Source organism: Bemisia tabaci, chromosome 4 (assembly GCF_918797505.1).
Source record: "Bemisia tabaci chromosome 4, PGI_BMITA_v3".
NCBI lineage: Eukaryota > Metazoa > Arthropoda > Insecta > Hemiptera > Aleyrodidae > Bemisia > Bemisia tabaci.
In genome coordinates this window covers 15,729,747-15,744,584 of record NC_092796.1, presented here as the reverse complement: position 1 = coordinate 15,744,584, position 14,838 = coordinate 15,729,747, and the positions used below count along the sequence as shown (strand labels likewise).

The 14,838-nt window shown below is 41.9% G+C and overlaps 2 protein-coding genes across 2 annotated transcripts in view; one reads left to right on the top strand and one right to left on the bottom strand.

Moving 5' to 3' along the window:
• LOC109034332 (uncharacterized protein CG3556) overlaps positions 1-14,838 on the bottom strand; it is a 42,201-nt gene that overhangs the window by 16,527 nt on the left and 10,836 nt on the right. The window lies entirely within an intron of this gene.
• On the top strand, positions 197-13,440 carry LOC109034335 (uncharacterized). Its single transcript, XM_019047418.2, has 3 exons — positions 197-537; positions 2,109-2,270; positions 13,185-13,440. The coding sequence occupies exons 1-3, from the start codon at positions 484-486 to the stop codon at positions 13,359-13,361; spliced, it is 393 nt and encodes a 130-aa protein (XP_018902963.1). The 5' UTR covers positions 197-483; the 3' UTR covers positions 13,362-13,440.

Here is a 14,838-nt window from a genome sequence, read left to right as displayed (position 1 = left end):
AAACATCCTGTTTATCGATCCTTTTTCATAGGTTTAAATGGCATAACAATCGATATATCGCAAAGCACGGCAGGTATCCACGACCGAGCGGGAACTTTTAGGATACTTCACGGCAGAGTGCATAAAGAGTCATTAATTCAGATAGTCCGACAAGTCTTATCTACAAGGAAGATTCAAGTGTTTGACGAGATATTAATTGGCTCACGATAGGGACACAGCTGACACAACTTTTCCACACACAAAGCGCACGCCCGGACACGCTTCTGCTAAAAGTTCTTCGACAGTCTTCCGAGTACAAGTTCTTCAGGCACAGCAAAATTTGAAACCGAAAGTAAAAATAACCCGATCGGGACTTTAAACCTGATTTCTGATTTTCTTGAATTCCTTGTGTGTGTTGACTCTCACGTTGTAAAAAAATTTCCAAGAGAAGTCTCATTTTTAAGTGCTGTTTCGACTCGAAGAGAAGGATTAAAAATTTCCAAGATGCTCATGGAAACCATAAAATCGCCGGCTTTTGCATTTAAAGCGGGTGAATTGGTAAGTGACTAAAAATTTATACTATAAAATTAGGTGCTACCGACTCGTCGATCTAACTGTTTGATCATCCAATGCCTTCAGGGACATGTCGACGGTGAAACTACCAAACCACGTATCTCGGTTTGCGACGTCGCAGACTTCCTGTCATACATTATTTTTTAAATGAAAAACTACTTAACGTCTAGTATTGAAAATTTCTGTGATTTTTCCTCTTTGTGCGGAGAAAATTCTGTGAAAATTTCAAGGAATGATATTGATTTGGTCGACTTCAAAAAAATAAAATGCGAGCGTAGATTTTTAAACACCGCAAACGAGATACGTGGTTTGGTAGATTCACCGTCGATGTGTTATTGATGTATCATAAAGAGGTGAACAATTAGGGGTTTCCAAAGGATATCGAAGTTGCATTTTCAATATTCTGTGGCCGAAATTCATCGGAAAAAACGGGCGTACTTGAAAATGTTTACGATGAGTCACAACTGCATTCCAGCCCATCCTAAGGCTATCTGATTGGCCGGCGATGCAGTTTCAGCTCATGGACGGATGTTGCATTTTGGCATAAAATAGCCGATAAATCCGGACCCCCGCACAGTGGATCGAGTCGATTAGAGAGGTCGGACATGAAATTTTTGACTGAAACTGAGAATTTTGGTGTTTATTTCGTCATATTTTGAAATGCAAGGGGTGCTCCTCGAAGAAAATTTCACGAGGAAACCAATAAAACCACTTCTGGGACCTCAAAATTTTGTATAAACGGAGTTATAGGCGTTTAAAGTTTCCAAGTTTTGTCCGACCTCTTCCATTGACTCGATCCACTGTGCCCAGCGGTCCGATTATTGAAACTATGTCAGCCCGACACTACAAGACATAGCCCTATCTCAACCATGCAATATATCGCAATTCTATGCCTTATCGGGCTGGTTTGAATTTCAATAATCGGCCCGCTGGTCACAAGTAGAAGCTCAAAGAATATCTGACTATTAAATGCATCAACATCTGCTCAAAAACACCAGTTGATGGAATCAGAAACAATGCATTACATTAACTACTCTAAAATTGACTTCTGTGACAAACTTGCTTAGGAAACTGCTCGATCAGACATTTCATCAGACAGCATTAGGATAATGAAATTCTCAAAAAATCGGTAATCAATCATCAGTGGGCGAGAAAGAGTGTTCATTTCCGATTAGACTTCTATCTGGACCGATTACTTAAATTGCTTCTGGACCCTGTGGGCAGGGTCTCTAGGGTAGATTGCTTCTTGATGGACTTCATACAATCACTGAAATTATTTTTTGCGAGCAATAATTGCGGCAAGGTTTGAAATTAACGAAGGCATGATATGGTCGCAATATTGCCGAGCTACTTTTTCCGCACTCCTTGCCAATGTTCCCCTGAAAACGGCGGTGATGGCTATTTTAAAGTTCCACCAGCTGACTACATTCAAACGCCGATTTAAATCTATTTCTTTTCTCAACCAAGTGAATTTCAAGATACTACTTATTAGACGTGTTGAGAACTTACAAAAATCTGATAGTTTTGAATAATTCGGTTATTGATTCTTTTTCCAGGCGCTGACGTTTATCAGTATCGTACTGGTGATAGGACAATATTTTGGGTCACACAGCGTTTTCAGGAATCAGATCATTGATTTGACCTTGTTCAGCTACGTTTTCCTCAATATTCTCATAATGGCAGGACTTCTCCTCAACGAACCCGTCTCGCGACGATTTGTAAGTAAATTCACAAGGTCACGCGTTGCTTCCTACATTTTAAACGCCGTCGGCGCCATCCCAAACTCCCGACAAATTGTTCTTCCTTCAGGATGCAACCCATTTGATCTGGGATGAAAGAATTAGATGCTTTCAGATTATTGTCACCTGAAATTGACTTGGATACCTATTTTTCATACATCAGCTCTCATCACTTTACTTCATGATTTTTTTGCCTTCCACTTTTACTGTTAGACCGTACAAGCGAAATCAAATTTCGCAAAAAAAAAAAAAAAAAAAAAAAAAAAAAAAAAAAAAAAAAAAAAAAGCGGGAAGTCCAAATGAGCTTCCTTCAAAGATTATTCTCATTCTTCATGGGAATTGCATTTGGAAATTTTCAAAAAGTTCATTGTAAGGTGCGTAATTTTTTTACGTAAAGACATGTTTTACTCGTTGCTCAATTAATACATCACCCTGTCTAGTGGGCTACATTCGGGTCCTATTGAAGGAGCATTGCGTCATGGGGTATAGGAGAGCCCACCTGCTCCGTATTCAGCCAAGGTCTCTGTGCAAAGATAACGCTGTACACATTAGAAAGATTGCAATGATTCGAGGCTAAAAATTACCTTCTCAACACGTGGAGTTCCCATCCCACAGCCTCATACAGAGTGGCAAACCTGCTGGCATATCTCTGAACGGAGGATTCGACAGTATATAGACGAGAACTCTCCTATACTGACGGTATGCGTTTGGCTCTTATTGGAGTAATTTTTTTTTTCTTTTTAAGTTTGGCCATCCATCTTTGGACTAAATTAATGGCGCCATCGTGCCCCGGAAAATTTGTCATAGAAATAGTTTATGAAACCAGAAATCCTCGCCTCTCGCAGAAACTTCATTATAACAATCAAAACATACAAATAACAACAAATAAGGTTTTCCTATGAGATGGTTTCACCAAGAATCAAAAATCCCTAATATCCCCTCCTAGGTAAGGGGAAATAAGAAATAAAATAAAATTTCTGACTGAGAATTAACGTAATTCAGACATAGAGTACATAGAGTCGTAATGAAAGTGGGAGAGCTGGCGCCACTTTTAAGCATTTTCCAGGTCCCAAATTCCGAGATTCCTGTGCGGCGCCGGGTTCCTTTTTCGATACATAATCGATTGTTTGCGATACACGAGGACCCGGCCATATTCCACACCGCCATTTTGGATCGAATATGTATCGGAAAAGTGACCCCGCACACCAGGCTCGGAACTCGTCGAGCAGAACATGGCGCCAGCTCTCCCACTTATACATTACGACTCTATGTACTCTATGAATTCAGACGACTGGGCTGGAATGTATTTAATGAAATTTTTTTTCCACGTACTAACATTTTTTTGGACGACTTTTGGACTCATTTCGCTCGGTAACTTTCGAGGATGACGCATGCAAAAGTCGAGAATACCGTTGCCGCACTGCAACGTTGAACGTATTTGTGGTAAAAGGAACTATGTGCATAGGGTTTGCGTTGTAACATAGTTCCTTTTAGCATAAATACGTCCAGTTTATTCAATGTCATCTCTTTTGACTTGGTAATTTGCGCGCACGGGGCACGCTCCAAACGGAAATTGGCCGAGTTTTCGGACTGGTGTCACTTGTCACTCTCGTGCTTTCCGCACGGTTGCACAGGACGAAATTTACGATGATGCGTGTCTTTGGATAGCTACCCTTAGGGAGTAGGAGATTTCTCTGCCGTGTTGTAGTGTTGTGTAAAAACACCGTATGATCATTCGAATGTTACCAAATTCTATCCCATAAAATATATATTTTTAAGAAAAGTTATGCATACTTTAGGGGCTTGGAGGAAAAGGCGCATTAGTGCAGTTTTTGAAAAAATTGAGATATTAAAGATTTCAAGTAAAACTAGGCATAATGCATATTCTGTGAAAAATTCGCTCCCAAAGTCCAATTTCTAAGCAGAAAAGGTAAATTTGAACTTTTAGTCCGCCGTAAGGATCCGTGAAATTTGGCCTGAAGGTTCATAAGGCGCGTTTCTTTACCACGGCAGTATTACGGTCTCCACTTTTTTGAGCTTGGAAGTTGAGTAATATTAAAGAAAAATTGAGAAAGAATCCCAATGTGAATAAATTTGGCCAATCTCGCCCAACGAGCAGAATCCGCCTTTCCCATAAAACGTTGTCTCTATGACGTGAGGGCGTACCTCGATTTTCATGTGAGCCCTGTTTCCCATATAAATTCACGCTATTGAGGGTTCACGCGGAAATCGAGATACGCCCTTACGTCAGCGGAGCGACGAAAAGTCGGTTTCTCTTTCCCGCGCATCGCCCAAACGTCGCATTCTAATTCCGCTTTTCTCCGTGTCCCATTTTTCAAGCGTTTAAGGAAGGGATTTTCCCGGAAACTTTGCTCCATACTTAGCGCTGCCTCCGCGAGTCTTGTTCTAGAATCAGGGATCGGGGCTAGCTCTCCGGTACCCTCTCCGCGAACCCCTCTCCTCACTAACGGCATTTACCTTTTCCCTACCGATCGGCTCGGGCGCACGTATCGTCGTTTCCAGCACGAAGGAACGTAACTCCATTCCAAGGTTGCCAAATTGACTCGAACAATTAATTTATTTTACAAAAATGTACGCAAGCGATTTTGATCCAAAATTGGTATTTTTGCCTGGAATCTAGAGAAAACTCAGGGAAATTTTCAGTCAGAAATGCCCAAGATTCTCTTGATTAATAGGCAATTTGCGAGGGTAAATTTGGCAACATTGAAATGGAGTTACGTTCTTTCGTTCAGGAGACGACGGTATTCCGAAAGGCATATCTGAATACGATGATAACGAGCGCGAAGGGGGTGGGAGGGGGGGGGCGACTCTGCCTTTGCTGAGCACTCGAAATGTCAATACCGTCGTTAGTAGAAATGTCAGGAGCTTCGTCGTCAAAAGCCGGCTGCTTCTTCGCTGCGGATTTGAAACAAGGAGAAAAATCGCGAAGCGTGATATTATCTTCGCCTAATTTAAGGTGGATCCTCGGCTTTCAGTTCCGTGTATCGTCACGTTCGAGAGGTGTTTTAGGATGCAGTCATCACAATCGATATTTTGGAACACTGGGAAAAGAAAACAGATTGGATCTAGAGTCCAGACTCTTAAAAACATCGACAAGATAAAATACTCTTGATTCAATCAGATTTAAGCTTAAATCAAGAACCAAGCCTCTTAATTTGAGCGGATTTCCTTTTGATTTAAGCTTAAATCTGATTGAATCAAGAGTCCTTTTTCTTGTCAATGTTTTCAAGAGTCTGGACTCTAGATCCAATGTGGGTTCTTTTTCCAAAGAAGAGCCAAAAGAGCCAAAAGCCACAGAGCTAATTTTTCACGGAATATGCATTAAGACTAGTCTTACTTGAAATCATTAATACCTCAATTTGTTTCAAAAACTGCACTTATACGCCTTGCCCTCAAAGCCCCTCACTTTAAAATTTAAAAAAATAAAGCACAATTTATTTCAATTTGACGGTGATTTTCGATGAGAGATGCCCCTTCAATTAGTGGATAGGCAACAGACGCAACACGACGATGCAAATAGGAATACTTTAAGCATGTAATTTGCAACATAGTGCAGCCTTAACCTGTGCTACCTGCGGGCCGATTATTGAAATTGATAGACAAAGCTATAGACAAAGAAGGCAAAAGGGATTCGGAGGGATCCTGTTGGAGGAAGCGAGTAGTTGCAATGGACAAAGGAGGAAAGGATTAGACTAACTAACGGCGACCCACGAGAGACGCTTTAGGTAGTCCATCATTTACCCCCTTAGTCGATAGGAGCCACCCATTTCAACCAATAGGATCGCTCCATACTCTCTATATCTCGTGCCGCTGGGGCCCCGACGGGGGTAGCAAACGAGGCCGCCCCTTGCTACCTTCAATCCAATTCTAGGTAGGATTCCGGGATCAAATCGAAAATCCTGATGCATGCAAGAACTCATTTCATTCGATTTGGCGCTAGAGCCGATTCGTTGGAAACTGACAACTGCAGGACGTGCGGTCCGCTGGGTGACGGATTATCTCCAACTCGAACATGGTTGAGTCTGGGCAAGATGCGGTGGTCAGACGGACGGAGCAACAGACGATACGATGACCCCGCCATTATCCAATTAACAGCCTTCGGGCTCTCCCAAGCTAGAAATTCATTCTAACTTCGGGTTTGGGCGCACCAAACTGCCGCGCTGAGGAAGAACGCCGTATGAGCCTTCAGACGTTGCCAAGTTCCCTCCAATAAAAACCGCAGATTTACCGAGAAAATTGCGGATACTACTTTCCGAAATTTACAGACAATTTTTTACGCAATTTAATCTAAAATATCTGAAAATTTCACGGAAAAATATGCATGAATGTCGTCGACAACACATGTTTTATCCAGGGAAATTTGGCGACTCTCGGATGTTCTTACGGCGTTCTTCCTTAGCACGGCAGAGAAGGGACGTGTTGCGCTTCGCACGCAATGTCGCACTCGCGTAAGACGCGTCGCTCTTCTGACCTATCTCTATTTTCGCTTGAGCCCGGGAAAGTATAGAGTTATTTAGAGCACAGGGCTCACATGGAAATTGATATGCGCTCTATCGTGGACGACGAAGGGTCCATTCGGGACGAACATAATAAAACCGTTAATTTATTACGGAAGGGCCCGAGAGCCAAAACCTCGTGATCCTCAGCTCCCTTTGCCTCAAACGACTCCCGAGGGCTACGAGATTTTGGCGCTTGAGTCCTTTAACGCTAAACCCTAAAATGGAGAATCTCGCTGAATCTCATCGATGCGCTAAATTGGGCGGCATTTAACGAAAGGAAACCGAGTGACATAATTGAGGATTGCCAAATTCCCTCGGACAGGGTATTTTTACAGGAGAACGGCTGTGTGGATTCCTCTAAAAATTTCATGGTACTTTCCCCTGATAAAAATTGGCAGTAGAATCTGTGTTCCAGAATAACATAGACCTACAGCCGGCTGTAAGATTTCCAATAGCTTCTATAGCCGGCAACACAATTTCTTACAGCCTTTTATAGCCGATGGCGATTAAGCAACAGCCTGGCAATAAAGTGTATGCTAAACGTTACTAATTACGGGTGCTAGGACTTGGCGAGTTTTTGGACTACTGCTCTCTTTTTGGGCCGTGGCATCTTGGTTTATTTTGCGAGGAAAGCTCCGTACTTTTGAAGGATGCCTGCCTGCCATTCCTAATATGTTGGAGCGCCTTCAATTTCGTATGATACTGTGCAATACCTCTCGTGTGAAATAGCTGCTTCAAGCGCCGTGGTGCGCTGCGGCGCGGCGCGGCTGGCGGGCAGCCAGCGCAAAACGCGCAATGGCGCCTACAAACCTAACAGGGATACTTCACGCATCGCGCAATGCGTGACGTATCGCTGGTAGGTTTGAAGGCGTCATTGCGCCGCCGCTCCGCTTTGTGTTACGCTCTAATATTTAATCTCATGGAGTCAGCGTTTTTCAACTCATGACTTTGAAATGTTTGCACACTCTGTATGGATTATTCTCATTGTAATTGATGAAAAAAATATGTAGTAAAGGAAAATATAATGTGCGTTTTGTAAATATTAAGCTGATTCCGTACAAACTTAAGGATTTACAAAGCACACGAATTTCTACACAATTTCTTACAGCATTTTATAGCCGATGGCGAAAAAGCAACAGCCAGGCGATAAAGTGTAAAGCCCGGCGATAGGAACTATAGCCCGGCTATATAATTTTTTATCGCTTCGTGTAGCCCGGCCGTATGATTTTTTCCACTTCCTACAGCCAGCTATATGATTTTCTATCGTCTTCTTCTGTCGTCTATAAGAATTTCTATGGTATTTTGAAACGCAGCTCCTATCGCCAATTTTTACCAGGGTCCCCGAGAAACGGGATGAATTCGTCGATTTTTTAAAGCATCTATACGACCGTTCTTCTGCAAAATAGTTTTGTCCAGTGATGAAATCTGGCGATAGCTAGACTTGATTTAGTGAACTAAACGCTGCCCAATTGCACCCGCGCCACGCGTCGCGACAATTCGTCCAGTTAGACGTGTCATTGCTGAAAAGACCTATGAGCATGGGGTTTGCGTGTAGCATAGTTCCTTTTAGCATAACTAAATAATTAAATATGTCCAATCAATAAACATTGATGAATAGCGTTCCTGCTAGCTGGCAAAAATAAGCACAATTATCGTTGCGATTAGTTCCCAGACTCCCTAAATTTCGTTGCTGTCATAGTTGTGTGTAGATGCGTCCACCAGGACGATTCCCGTGATTTTGCGGAGCTCTAGACGAGGAAATTGATCAAAATTTTCAAATAATGTCACAGGTTTTTTATTGCCGTGAAGCGGCGCTCACGGACCGCACGCACTACGTTGATGTCATCACAGCCTAGATCCGATGTGATGAAATCTGAAACCGTCTTGTTGTTAGAGTCACCCTTGATCTAGATTGGAGATCCGACCGAGAAAATTAGAAAAGGATAGAAAGTTAGGTCCTGGTTGCAGTCAAGATACTAGCGAAACTAGAGCATACAACGCACAAGGACATCAAAAATTTCACTCAAAAACTGTTGAAAAATAGAAAAACTGAAGACTGCACTTTCCTTACTGACTGGCGAAAAGCCCGTGACTGAAGCCACAGATCTACATAGATGTTTTACTATTGATATGAATTATGATTTTAATACTTGCTCATTCAAATTAGAACTGAAATCGCTAAACTTGAAAAACTCAAATTTTCCTCACTTTATTTCTTGTCCGGACGACGCGACCCTCCGGAGGGTATGCTGCCCTCCCTCTTCAGCGGTGATAGTGCGACGAAAACTAAGTATAAGGAAAGATTGAGTTTTTTAATTTTAGCGATTTCAATCTAAATGTAAATGCACTTTCCTTCTTTTTTAGCCTTGTTTTATTGTCATTTTAACGACCTCACTTCATTAATTTACCTGGGCAGACCGATACTGTTTCAATGGACCACTAGACAAGGTACGAATTTCAGCATTCTGATACGTGTTTATTCACAAAAATTTCACGTACAACACGATGCGTACGATGAAAATTACCGGAATCAACTCCTTCCGAAGATATTTAATGATTCTTGGTGCGTGAATTGAAACTACCCGCTCATGAAAACTCAATGCTCTACGTGATTCACATCGCGCGCTGAACTTTATCATGAACATTTCTGCGATAAAAAAATCTGGCAACCTCAATCTTGACGCTTTGGCTCAGCTATAGCAAATTAATTATAGTTTGAAAAACACATGGTGTGAAATGAACATTGATCGATTGAAAAGCTTGCTGAGACGTTGTAGTGCGCGATTTGACTCACGTAGAGCTTTGAGTGTCTTGTGAGCGGGCAGTTCAAATTCCTCGTAACCAATGTGAAATAAAAATGTTAATCTCTCCGTTAGGAGTCGGTTTCAGTAATTGTCGTTGCGCGAATCGTGTTCTACGTGAAATTCTGGTCAAGCAACGTGTATCAGAATGCTTAAATTCGTACCTTGTCTGGAGGTCCATTGGTCCATTGACATGATTCAATCCAGCAATAAAAACGAACCTTTTTCCTATTATTTCTCGATGCCGATCCGTCCCCGCTTATCCGTTTCCATTGATTCTTGTTGATCTCATACTATCTCGATGCATCCGTTTGGTAAGAAGCTCTAATTGCGTGGGTCCCAAGTGAGCGACTGAGCGTGCCGTGAATTTCGCAAAGATACAACTATTCGACCACGTGGGAGCTTGTGTTGCCTACACTGAAATTGAAGGCGAACTGGCACGGCGTGAATGTGATCTTTTCCTCTTTGAAAAATACCTACCCAGCTTATTTTCTCATTTCTTCCTCCCTTATATTGTCAACGAAATGAATGAAGTTATTTTTTTGGAGACAAATGGGTGTAAAAACCGAAATTGAAAGAATCACTAGGCCTTGTCTCCACGAGACGTTTTCATATAGGATTTGTCCCAAGTTCGAATCGCAGGGATGAAACTTCTGGGATTTTTCCCAGTTACTGTCTCCACGGGACGGAGCTTATACGGTCCTGCAACAAGTTTGCGCGCGAGAAGATTAGTAAGTAAAAATCGAGTATAAAACCGGGATTGAAATAATAATTGAATCCGATTGGCAATTGGACACATTAGTTGATAAAAACAAACACGAACAATGGAGTAACCAACAAAATATCGCACAATTCGCCTTCACTCCTTCTATTCCTCTCTCAGTTGGTCTCGGGGGTACAAGGACCATGCTTGATACTGGGAAAAATATTGATTAACTCAATATTTTTCCCGACTTCATAAGTGGGATTTTTTCCCAAGAAAAAATCCCGTAAAACGACCCGTGGAGACAAGACCCTACATTAACAACGAGTTTCCTTCATTTTATCCTCATTTTAATACCCAAAGTGCGTCAGAAAATAGTCATCGGTGGATTGCGTACGCAATCCGAACCGCACCGCAAGTAGTCAAAACTACTGTGTTTAACTGAATTCGATAAAAGTTTTGGATCCTGCTATTGCGACTTAAGGCGGATTCATAATTAAAACTTCATCCCTTCTTTGACGAATGGCCTGGCCCTGAACGGCATTTTTTTTTGTCAATCAAGGTAGTAAATGCTATCGATCGAGGTTTAATAATCGGCTTTCAAAAGCTCATTTTGCCTACCCGCGAGAATGAAGGCGGATCTGTTGGCAATGCTGCCGCGCTGAGGAGAAAGCATTTGAAAGTTGCCAGATTCTCCGCCAATAAAACACTCGATTTTGAGAAAAGTTGGGATAGTATACTGGGAATAGGGTTGTTCAGGGACATAGTATTGACGGATAAACTACAAGACCACGTTTCTCGTTTGCGGTGTTTAAAAATCTAATCTCCAATTAAATTTTTTTTAAGGAAAACAAGTCAATATTATTTCTTGAAACTTTCACAGTTTTCTTAGCACATAGAGAAAAAAACACAAAGGTTTTCAAGAATTGACGTCGAGTAGTTTTTCATTTAAGAAATAAAGTATGATAGGAAGTCTATACGATGACGTCGCAAACCGAGATACGTGGTCTGGTCGTTTCACCGTCGATACGTGTGTAATTGCGGTTTCAATATTATGACGCTAATTTCGATCAATCGCGCTTTTATTTACTCGAGATCGATCAAAAATTGCACTTTGATAGTTTTGGTGATTTTTCTTTGCGGTTTGACGCTAGAGAATTTCCAATTCAAGGCATGCACCCGTTCCAGCCCAAATAACGTAACATGGACTTAGAAAGGAGAAAAATAAGTTTGAATTTCAATTTTTTGGAGGCTTTATGCAAAGAGCGAACTTCAGATTAAACTCGTCCGGTGGACTTTCAAATTGTATTTGAGAACTGTGAATTTTTGGGAGGGAAAAAAATGTTATTCCGCGTGACAAATCCTTTGATTTGACTTGTTATTTACTTTTCCCTGACTTTGTCCTCACATGACGTCGAACACTTCTTCAAAATTTTTGACTCCTACACCGTAAAACATATTTTACCTCGACGTCGATAGACTTTTCTTACGACGATATTCTGTCAGACCGGCATGGAACCGGGGACGTCCCCCACGCCAGGTCCCCTGTCCCCTCCCACTCTACTTTATAAGGGTTTGTCAGGCAAGTCTCCTCCCCTGAGAATCTGACGTCATGTATGGATGGCCCCTTCAAAAATGGAGGGAATGAAACTTTTCTTCGCTAACTACATCTAGTATCCAAAATTAAGTGACGTGGATGGGTGCGCGAACCAAGCTGGGTAAAAAAATTTAGGAAAGAGCCACACTGGAAAAAAACCACATTGGATCTAGAGTCCAGACTCTTAAAAACATCGACAAGAAAAAGTACTCTTGATTCAATCAGAATCTAGCTTAAATCAAGAACCAAGCCTCTGCTTAATTTAAGTGGATTTCGTTTTGGTTCAAGCAAAAATCCGAATGAATCAAGAGTATTTGTTTTCTTGTCAACGTTTTCAAGAGTCTGGACTCTAGATCCAATGTGTTTTTTTTCCAGTGCAGAAAAATTCAAGGTCATGGCAGAATTTCTTGACTTTTCACAGGTTAGTATATTAAGGGGTGACTCAAAACTCCCGCCCCCTGAGATTCTTGCCCCTTTTGGAAAGTGATCCCCTTCAAATTTAGGGGGACTCAAAAGCCGTTTACTTTGATTTTAGAGCACTCACAATATTACAAGTCTCTATCTTAATTTGCTGAAATGCGATGCCCGGTGCTATGGGTGCGGGACTTATGGATCACCCTGTATACAGAGTGTTTTTCCAAGTTATGCGTGCCTTCGTCGTTTCCCGGACGTGGCTACATTTCAAAGTTGCAAAATTCATTTTTACCAGGAAACTTTAAGACATTTCTAATTGAATATTTTACAAATTTCTCTTCCGACTCATGTGAAAATCAGAAAAATTCGAGACAGAAGTTCCACGGTCATATTCCTGCAAAACATTTAACAACAAATTTTGTAACATTGAAATGGAGACGTTCCTATATACCTCTGGGAAAAGATAATTTCATGAGAGAGCAGTGGCGAGTTTGCAAATTGACAGCGCTGTTTTTCCTGAATTTAGCTCGATTAAAAATATCGATTTCAGGTGAGGCAAGCTGCCTCAATACGAATCGATTGTTTTGCATACGTTTGAACTGAGAAAAAGCAGTGTTGCCACCTATTAAGAATAGCCACTGAATATAAGAGCTTTTCACCCAGTGTCCTCGTGAAGCTAAAGTCATCCTTGGGCTCAAGTTTCTTTAAACCGTCACTTGGTTCCCTATGGCTACGAGCTTCCAACACTGCACTCTTGGATGAATGAAGGTGGGGGAAAGAGGGGGGAGGGGGGAGGGGGGAGGGTGATGTTGAATCCGAATCGGAGGACTAACACAAAATATACGGCATCTGTTGCAGACGTTTCTCATCAGCGCTATTGGCGGTCTTTTTTATTTAGTAACGAGTTATTTCCTCGTGGCTGAATGGATGGAATTCAGTCAGAGTCAACTATTAGCATCGGGAGTCATTGCGTTTATCAACGGGATCGTCTTCATCGCCGATTCGTATTACGCCTTCGTTTACTTCGAGGAGTGAACGCCTCGCACCAGCAGCCCCTCACGCCTTTGTAAAATAACCCGAAATGTACAATAAAACGCTTCGACCCTCCCATGTCTATCGTGGTTTGTCTCCTCATTTCCTCAAAACCCGAAAAATCAAGTTCCTGCAAGACCCAAGTAGCAGTGATCGCGATAAATAGCGATTTTATCGCTTGATTATCGCGATTATATCGGTGGCAATTTATCGCAATATTATCGAAGAAAAAATGGCGATTTATGGCGATTAAATCGCTGTACATCGCAATTTTTTGTTCGATAAAATTGCGATCAATTTTCGTCAATAAAACCGAGATTAAATCGCCATATATCGTGATTTTTGTTGCGATGATATCGCGATAAATTGCCGGGCGATGAAATCGCGATTTTATTGCAACAAGATCGAGGATAATCGCTCAGATGTTCATGATCTTGGCGATTTTATCGCCGACAAAATCGTAACAAATCGCGATTTTTCAGTTGAAAAATGCTACTTGGGGAGCAGGAGATTTTGTCACACTGAAAAAAAAAGTTATACGGGCTACATAGACATACTGTCCATTCCGGGTTCAGAAGCCGAAGGTTCCTGGTGCTGGAGCCGTAGCTTTGATTGCTCCGGATGCTGCGCCCGGAACTTTCGGCATCTGAGCCTGGAACGCGGACGGTACGTCTATATAGCCCGTAAGTACGGCTTTCGAGGCCGGAGTTTTGTTTTTCAGTGCACCTTCCGGCCTAAGTAGGTATCACAAGCGCCATGCGACGTTTCAAAATTTCCGCCGCCATTTATTTTTAAACAGAAAATTGTTGGTTGAATCTGTTTGGAGATTTCGCTGAATTTTATCGGTAGCACGGAGAAAATTCAGTGACATTTTCGGTCGGTTTCGTTGATCGATTTTTCTGTAAAAAAATAAAATGGCGGCGGAAAATTTTAGACGTCGCATGGCGCTTGTGATACTTTGACTGAAAGGTGACCATTTGGTGGTCGAACGACACTGCGAAATATCAAGTTCATTGTCACGAGAAAAAACAAATTTTCTCAGCACGTGGGTACTGGTACGAGATGAGGAAAATACTCGCTGCGTCGAAGAAGCTAATGATGTCGCAGGGTAAAATCTTAGCTGGGGTGAGGAAAGTTTCCTTGTCTTGAGCGAGAGCAAAAGCAAGCAGTGACATGGCGTGCTTTGCGATCTATCGATATGCCCCTACTTGAAGCTGTGGTAAATAATCGATTATTGAGGTGTTCGGTGCGAACACGCTGTTTATCGATACTTTTTCATGGGTTTAAATGGTCGATCAATCGATATATTGCAAAGCACGCCACGCCACTGAAAGCAAGATACTAGTGATTTGAGCACACTGAGAAAGTTCAAGTTCATCGTCACAAAAAAAGTTTACTTTGGGCACTCCCTGATTGTGCTGAGGGAAGAATACTCACGAGGAGCGCTTGTTTACGCCGAGTAAAATTTTAGTTGTGACAA

What these genes read in the sequence shown, in the direction of transcription:
- LOC109034335 (XM_019047418.2), top strand. Translation starts at nt 484, where the DNA reads ATGCTCATGGAAACCATAAAATCGCCGGCTTTTGCATTTAAAGCGGGT. An exon ending in CATTTAAAGCGGGTGAATTG is followed by an intron (nt 538 to 2,108) that starts GTAAGTGACTAA and finishes TTCTTTTTCCAG; the next exon opens with GCGCTGACGTTTATCAGTAT. An exon ending in AACCCGTCTCGCGACGATTT is followed by an intron (nt 2,271 to 13,184) that starts GTAAGTAAATTC and finishes CATCTGTTGCAG; the next exon opens with ACGTTTCTCATCAGCGCTAT.